Source organism: Bufo gargarizans, chromosome 6 (assembly GCF_014858855.1).
Source record: "Bufo gargarizans isolate SCDJY-AF-19 chromosome 6, ASM1485885v1, whole genome shotgun sequence".
NCBI lineage: Eukaryota > Metazoa > Chordata > Amphibia > Anura > Bufonidae > Bufo > Bufo gargarizans.
Genome location: NC_058085.1, coordinates 298918003 through 298926838, shown reverse-complemented (window position 1 = coordinate 298926838; position 8836 = coordinate 298918003). Strand labels below are relative to the sequence as shown.

The window sequence follows — 8836 nt, the reverse complement described above, 5'->3', positions numbered from 1 at the left end:
TTGCCGTGCGGACAGCTTTCCGGGCATTGTGGACGTTCCTGCCGCTTGCAATGCCATCACATGTTGTAATAGCAGCTGGTTACTTTCGTATTGCTTCTTGTTAGCCTCCCGCTTCTGCAAGTTAGCCTCCACGAGGGCTTTCACAACCGCCTCCATTTTGTCAGGGGGCTCGGGTGGCAACCTTAATATAAGACATGCACTTGTGCCCGGGAAAACAAAAACTTTTTGGCCTTCAGACCTGCCTCACTGCGTTTGCACGCATTCTCCGCCAAATGTGGGGATTCGCTCTGGTAGACAGGCTAGCGGACGCAGTACAGAGGCAAAAACAAGTCTTTGACTTAAACGTGCAGTGTTTATTCACACATAATAAGACCTGGCACGGATCGGCTTTACTGCCACACTAAATAACCAATAGTGTCAGTCAGCACTAGCTGCCGCTGACACTTAAAATTACCGGCTCTTACCTCACTGAGGCCAAGAACTTCGGTGACACAAATGACGGCCCCTGGCGCTTTCCTACAGTGTCCAGTCCCTGTCTTTCTTCTTCTGAATGGTCTTCTAGAAAAAAAAATTATTGATATCCAAAGCTATTAAGGTTTTGTTTACACTGCTATCAACGGAGTGCTTATTTGTCCTATGATGTACACCAATGCACCCTTGCAATGGGTCTGTCGGGTGTCTGTCATGGCGTCTGACTCGATCGGCACTCCCATCGATGAAGTAGCTTCATCACCAGAAAATAGCACTGGAACTACACCGCTCAATCCACTGGTTACTGCGGCGCTGCTCCCATTCGCTTCCATTCATGAGAGCAGCGCACTTCTGGTGCCTGTTTCTAGCACTGGAGCTAATGCAAAATAGCTTATTGGCTGGAATGCTGGAATCTGACACCGAAGGCCTGTCCTAACGAGAGGTTATCAGCACTGCAGTCCCGGAGAACCCTCCGTGTAACGTTACATTACCCTACTTCGTGAGATTTCCCTACCTCGTAACTTCCGGTTGCATCGGAAAAGACGTGAGGAGGCGTGCCGGAGTTGTGCCAATCTGCGCATGCGCAAAACGACGGTTTAGGGAAATCTCACAGCGGAGTTCAGCTGGACACCGGTACACCAGCCTCACCAGCCTTAGGGTAGGGAAAAATTACGGCCCAGTGCGCAAGCGCGGCTAACTACAGAACATCCATCCGATCTCCGCGCCTGCGCAGTGTGGGGGTAGGGAGATCTGATGGCCATTTTTTCTGTAATATATATATATATATATATATGTGTTTATTTCCGTCACACGATGGACACAAACAGTGCAGTGATGGATCCTCCACACAACAGACACCAGCGGCATCTGAGGACTGCAAAATTATTTCTGTCAAATGTGTTAGAGGTGTGAACAGTCTTATTCTCCCACCGTAATGATAATGAGGCGATCCTGCTTACTCTGACCTTGTCTACACAGCAAAGTCCGATAGGTGAGCTATAGAAAACAGGAAGAGTCACACTATTGCGACTGCTGTTGTGGCCAGTGTGAATCAGGAACACTTCAAGATACTTTATGTGGCTAGAATCACCAAAACATTCAAAAATAATGTAAATCAGGGAGTCTTTATTCTAAAGATGTTATTTTCCTCATGATACATATAAGTATGTCTCTATAGCAGTCAGGGCTGGCCAAACTGCGGTTCTGCAGCTGTTGTAAAACTACAATTCCCAACATGCCCTGCTGTAGGCTGATAGCTGTAGGCAGTCTAGGCATGCTGGGAGTTGTAGTTTTGCAACATCTGGAGAGCCACAGGTTGGCCATCACTGTGAGCTGAAAAGGTGAGAAAACCTCAGTCCTGAAATCCTGTGGTTGATTATATTTTCATCCCCTTTGACGTCTTTTCATGTAACAACTCTTTAAAAAAAACAAACCCTCAGCTGGTGTCTTGCCAGAACTTCAAATGGCCACTACAGCTTCCAACTCTGTCTGCCCAGAATTCCCTCTCCCACTCTGCGCTAGAGAACATATACAAAATTTACAAGGAAGCCATTTTGTTGTAGCCAACTGCACTATATGACCTGGATGAGTCGCGCGAAGTGCGGACACATTGACGTTTTCTGTTACCACCTGTCTTCCCTCTTGTGCTTGCCTTTGAAGCGATTAACCACATGCCTCGGCTCTCCCCCTGAAAGGTAGTATTTAGCGCAGGAGACGTGATAGGGGCGCCCAGTGTCCTTGAGATCCTAGTGCAGAGCGGAGGGCAGCTGGAGACATGAGCTCTACCAGCGGGGTGCGAGGTAAGAGGGCAGTGCGGCCCCTGCTGTTGTGTTCGGCTTACTACACTGACTGCTGGTCTTCATCGTGTGTGTAGTATAGAAGTGCAGGAGCAGGCTGGACGCCTGTGTCACCCCTGCTGTGCTCCCAGCATGCACTGCGAGGGCCAGGGCTTGCTGATAATTATAGTCCTAATTTAAAGGAGTTTTCCATAGCCCCCTATGAATAAAACAACCAATAAAGTACATAGTACCGTATGCCAAGCTATGGCTTCTATACCGCAGTATATGGTACGCCTGCCAGCAGTTTTTCCTCAGAAGGCAATTTGGTTGATAGCCATAAAGCTTTGATCAGTGCCATGTGCTTTTTAATTTTCTCCCAATATGTCCCCGCGCTCTCCAGCCATGATCCCTGTAGTAATACGGATCTGATCCTGGCCGGATCCTCGCGTGCAGCACAACGTATCGATCCAGTGTTGGCCCAGGAGCGAGCGAAGCCTCGGAGGCGTCTTAAATCCCGCCAGTGGTGGCTGAATAATATATCGCTGTCCTTTACATGTTCCCCACTCGATTGCTCTCTTTGGGGTTGCATTACGGGTTTACTAATCGCTGTGCACCGTTTGTGCCAAGTTTTTCTGGACATGCCAAATCCTTTCACGCAAGATGAAATGGCGGAAAGGAAGCCAGCTGCCAACCGGATTTTTATTTTTTATTTTTATTAGAAAACTTATCCCAAAATCACAGACAGCCCCGAATTTTTTTTTTTACGGACAGATTGGAAAACCATAATGAATAATATAAAGATTATGAGTGATACATGTCTACAGCTCAGAATACTCAGAAATCGTCAGCTGTAAAATGATGATTGCCACCAAAATAATCTAGTCAAGGACCATCAGCCTAAAAAATAAAAATTGTAGACCTCCAATTATATTTTTTTTTTTCCATGGACACAGGAAAAAAAGTCTCCTATTGTTAGACTGTCCAGAAATTTCTGGACGGTTGGCAACGATGAATGCAGCGCTGGATGGCGCCTATTGAAATTGACAGGATGTCCACATGATCTGCTGTAAGGCTATGTTCACACTTTGCAGATTTGTTCAAGAAATGTTTGCTCTGTCTGAATGGGGACTTAGAGAAATCCACAAGCATGCTGCAGTCACCGGCCCGTTCAGATGTATAGAGGGGATGGAAGTTTCAGGTTTGCCGAGTGTAAGGGCATGACCACGTGGGGCGCCTGCGCTGCGGATTTTCCACCAAGGAAATGTGTGTGTGGAATATCCACAGGGTTTTACTGGAGCAGCAAAGAGGATGAGATTTAACCAAGTCTAACACTGCATAAAAAATCTGCAGCTAAATCCTCATGTCGTTCATTTAGTGCGGCAGAAGACGTCCAGTGCCGACTAGAGATGAGTGATGGCTTCATCTTATCAAGCAGAGATCAGCTGCGACGTGGTGTCCCCGAAGCTTGGCACACTCCCCATGCTGCCCGATTGACCGGGACTGACATCGTGGCCCTGATAATCTTGACATCAAGCATGTTGAACTGCAACATGCCCTATCCTTTTGTCCTCAAGGCAGTTAAGCTGCGCCAGTGTTGTCTGGCAGGGGCTTTTCTCCATAGAGTGCACACGCATCCTCGGCCAAACAGATCACACATGTTTATAGGGAGCTTGGTGGGAGAGACTATATAAAGCCCTCCAGTGTGACTCCTCATTCAAGAAGAGGTATTATTATTATGCTACAGGATAGGGGATAACTATTAGATCTGTGGGGGTCAGACCACCAGGATAGGGGATAACTATTAGATCTCTGGGGGTCCGACCACTGGGATAGGGGATAACTATTAGATCTCTGGGGGTCCGACCACTGGGATAGGGGATAACTATTAGATTGGTGACCAAAATACTCTGTGTAGTCTCCAAATTTACACAGTTCTTTAGCAACATAGGAGTGAACCTGAAAAAACATCACTGCGTTCCGTATAAGGGCTGTTTTTTTTAGTTCTGTCTACAGAACCAATCATTTCAATGGTTCCGCAAAAAAAAGGAATGTGCTCCGTATGCATTCTGTTTCCGTTGTTCCATTCAAAGATAGAACATGTTGTATTATTGCCCACAAATCGCGTTCCGTGGCTTTATTCAAGTCAATGGGCCAGCAAAAAAATAATTGGAACACATACGGAATGTACTCTGTATGTCTTCCATATCCGTTCTGTTTTTGCGGAACCATCTATTGAAAATGTTATGCCCAGACCATTTTTTTTCTATGTATTTACTGTATATGCCGAATGGAACTGGAAACACTACTGATAAATTTTAAAAACGACCCGCAAAAAAAAAAAAAAGTATTTTTTTTTTTTTTTCAAATTTTAGATTGAAAGGCTCTTTAAGAACCAGTAATCTACTTCCCTGCCTCTGGTCAGGCTAATCCAATGTAGTAGGAAGCCTGGTAACCTTTAAGACATTGAACTTTGTAATATATTTTCTGGGCTTGTATGAACTGCATAGAAACCCATTGTTGTAAGAACTGGGTGCAAAGCAAACTTACATTCCTTCCGCCCGCGCCTAGACTAGCTGCCTGTGGGCTTTCTTCAGGGCTGGGTGTGATTAGTCGCTCGCTTATTACTTGGTGTCTTGATAAGTTGTCATGTCGGCCTTGAAATAATCATCAGAAGATTGAAGTTTTTCCTGAGAAGGGAGGGACCCAAGTCCTGTTCCTGAATTACGTGGAAGTGGGTGTGTTGGTCCACCTTCTCATTCACTTCTATGGGACTGGCGTAGACAGTGGTCCATAAGTCCCAAAGAAGTGACTAGAACAGTGGACCAACGTGCACTACTGCTCCATTCAGATAAGGGGTACTCGGGGACCCTCCATTTTTGGGATCACTAGACATCTCAATGGTTAGACTGCCAGTGATTCAACAGAAGATGGACTCTCTGGAGCCGTTGTGGTGGGGATCAATCAAGTGTGAATCTTTTGCTTACCGAGGTAGGCTGAAGGCGATAGGTTAAAAACAACTTATTCCCAGACATCCCCTTTAAAGGGATTTACTGCCGGTTACATATTGAGTCTATCCTCAGGATGGGTCATTAGCAGGCATCCTCAAACTGCGGCCCTCCAGCTGTTGTAAAACTACATCTCCCACAATGTCCTGCTGTAGGCTGATACCTGTAGGCTTTTTGGGCAAAAACAGGATGCCTGGTCATTAGTATTTCATTGGTTGGTGAACGGATTGCTGGTACCCCAGGAAACAGCGGAGGCACTCAAGCAACCACTTTGTCCTCTTCCACGATCCATTACTCACATGACCTTCTTGCAGCTCAGTCCCATTCAAGTAAATGGGATGGATCTGCAGTATCAAGGCAGCTGAGGACAGGATTGGCTGCAGCGGTCATGTGTTGTACATCAGCACGTCGCAACCGTGCTTTAACAAGCAGCAACAGGAAGACTGATGGCGCAGAGATCAGTGCTGGAGAAAAAGGTTAGTATAAGGCTACATGCACACGACCGTATGTGTTTTGCGGTCGCAAATTGCGGATCCGTCAAAAAAGAGAGAAAAAAAGATGACATCTGTATGCCATCCTTTTTTGCGGCTTTATTGTAACAATTCCTAAAACGGACAAGAATAGGACATGTTAAAAAAAATAATAATAATTGCGGGGCTACAGAACGGACATACTGATGCAGGCCCATTGAAATGAATACATGCTGGATGTGAGGTTTGTGTGTCAGGGATGCTGCTGTCTTTACTAGCTCTCATATATCAGCATTGAGTGTTTCATTTCGTTTTTACAGCTATGTACACTAATAAAACAGCCTATGTGATTCTGTTTTTCTCATTGACAGAATGGGCCTGTGCAGGCGCTTTGGCTGTTGGAGCGGCTGCTGTCGGATACCTGGCTTACAGATCACTCTCCTGCAAAGACAAGTGCTGCAAATCCATGGTAAACCAGGGCATACAGAAAGACAATCCTAAGGTTGTACATGCCTTTGACATCGAGGACTTGGGTGATAAAGCCGTGTACTGTCGCTGCTGGAGATCCAACAAGGTACTCAAAATAAATATCCGAAATGGCACAAAATTGTCGTCCTTTAGGTGTGATTGAAGAGGTATTCAGTGATATTGCATCTGCTTGGCGTTTTGTTCTCCCTGTGTTTTGCGGGGTTCCTTTCACCTATATCCACCCTCAAAAGCATGGGAATAGGTTATTGGCTTCCATAAGTGGTCTTATGTGTGTGTCCTTAGATAGGAAAATCAGATTGTGAGCCCCACTGGTGTCATGACCATCTTTATAATGTGCTGTGGCGTACGGTATGTTGCCATCTTTTTCACTGGTGCTGTTCTTTAGCAATAGCACAAATAAGGGCTCTTTTACACGAGTGGATCCTGCGCATGGAATCCACTGTGCGAAAGAGAGCCAAGCCCCGTTCCGGACAGCAGAGACACGGAGCAGTAACATGATTGATAATGCTCTGTGTCTTTGTGACCTTTTTACTACAAAATTGCAGTGACAACTTTATCTCACTGTGATTTTTGTAGTAAAAAGATCAAAGAAAGGCACAGAGTATTATCAATCATGTTACTGCTCCGTGTCTCTGCTGTCCGGAACGGGGCTTGACTTTCACGCAGCAGATGACCTGCATGGCATCCGCTCGTGTGAAGGAGCCCTAAGATTGAGCAGTTGCACACGTAATCAACCCCCTGCCCCTAATTGGGACATTTGTTGGGGCAGTGACTCAAAAGTTTACTGGCATCTGCTGGTTCCTAGAAATGTTTTCGGTCTCTTCAGGTCTGGTGAGTATGTGAAGATACATGCATAAGTGGCGTGTGAACTCTGCACTTTATCATTTTTTTGAAGGTACTTGAATTGTCCCAGATTTTTTTTTCTAAAATTAGTATTGAGCAGCTCCAGTGTGAGCTGAAGCCTGGAGTCCACTCAACGAGTCCTCCTATTCATGAGCTCCTGGTTCTGCCAGTCCGCTGACGCTGATTGACTACTCTGTTCCTACAGCAATCAGTGGCAGAGGGTGAAGATAGCCAGGAAGCTCACGGGTACGCTGCTTGCTCTGGAGCTGCTCAAGACGGATGTGTCCATTCAAGTGACCCAGTATTTTGCTCAGTGTATCTGCCAGCAGTTAAGGAACCATAAATCTGGTGACTGACTCCCTATAATTCATGCCGCCAGAATTTCTGGATGTCTTCAGCCAGGATAGAAGGCCTCCATGTATTAGAATAGAAAGATTTGGTTTGGTGTCTATGACTTTTTATTTAGTATTTTAACGTAATTGTTTTCCGTGCAGCTTTTTTTGGTCAGGGGACTCGTGCTATCCTAACCATGTGGAGCATGAAATAACGACAGACTCCTTTTGTCATTCAAACACTGCAGTATTTCAGAGAAAAGGTTGCATGAAGAGAAGTGTCCACTGGGGGGCTCCCCTCTAGTCAGTCACATGGATTGGGTAGTTCATTGAGAGGCTCCCAGTGGAGCTGCCCAGCAGACACTTCTCCCCGTGCTGTGGCGTTTCGGAGTAAAATATAGTTCATTGTAATGAGGGAGCCTGGCAGTATTTTGTGCTGCCTGTGTGGTAGGACAGCGTGAATCTGCTAACGGGCTCCCTTTAAGGCCTCACACAACCATTTCCGTTTGGTGGTCTAAAAACTGCGGATCTGCAAAACGCAGATACCGGCCTCGTGCCCCGCACTTTCCCCTTACGCATGTTCCGTGCTACTGTAGAAATGCTTATTCTCGTCCACAATACGGGGTCGTGGAATGGACATACAGATGCGGTCCGATAGAGATGAATGGGTCCGCATCCCATCTGTAACAAATATGGTTGTGTGTCTGAGGCCTAAGTATGATGAATATTAGGGGGTATGACATGTAACTTTCTATGGAGTACATTTATTGTATTTTACATTCAGGGATTCACTTTTTTTTTTTTTTTTTTTTTGCCTTCCAGTTCCCGTTTTGTGATGGCGCACACACAAAACACAACGAGGAAACCGGTGACAACGTTGGACCTTTAATCATTAAGAAGAAATAATCCTAAACGATGAACGGCCACGTTAATAATAAAACACCATATCAATCATTGCTCTACAACAGAGAAATCCCTCCTTCTGCAAAACCCACCACCCGTCCCTGTCATCTGCCTAAACTGTTAAATCCTGCGGTGGTGGAACTTCTTGTGTCTTCGTCTGGCAGGGAAACGGAAGCTTGATTTATTCTGTACTTGTCTAAAACCACTGTTTGAGCGGGGGCCATTACTCAGGTGGGCACCTGCTTTCCTTTCTGTTGTGAAACTGACATTGGAATGTAAAACTGATACCTGGACAATAAATGACGTCCAAAAGCTTATCTGAGTGATTTTATTTTTAATTCTTCTTTTTTTTTTTTTTTACTGACGGAATCTAAGCAGAGTGTGGAGAGAACCAATAGGTGGTGCTGTAAAAAGCTCAGGTCTGAACCCAGCCTTAGTGATGAGATTAACATCCGCGACAAGCCAGACATAAGCCACAAAATATTGGCGCAACAACAAGGAGAGAATCCCCAGAATTAACAATCCAGCACTTCTTTTATTTATGC

General features: G+C 45.5%; 1 protein-coding gene across 1 annotated transcript; it reads left to right on the top strand.

The window, feature by feature from the left end:
- The first annotated feature begins 2111 nt into the window (after positions 1-2111).
- CISD1 (CDGSH iron sulfur domain 1) lies at positions 2112-8608 on the top strand. The gene is made up of 3 exons (XM_044299944.1): positions 2112-2270; positions 6096-6298; positions 8211-8608. The coding sequence occupies exons 1-3, from the start codon at positions 2246-2248 to the stop codon at positions 8292-8294; spliced, it is 312 nt and encodes a 103-aa protein (XP_044155879.1). The 5' UTR covers positions 2112-2245; the 3' UTR covers positions 8295-8608.
- The last annotated feature ends 228 nt before the right edge of the window (positions 8609-8836 follow it).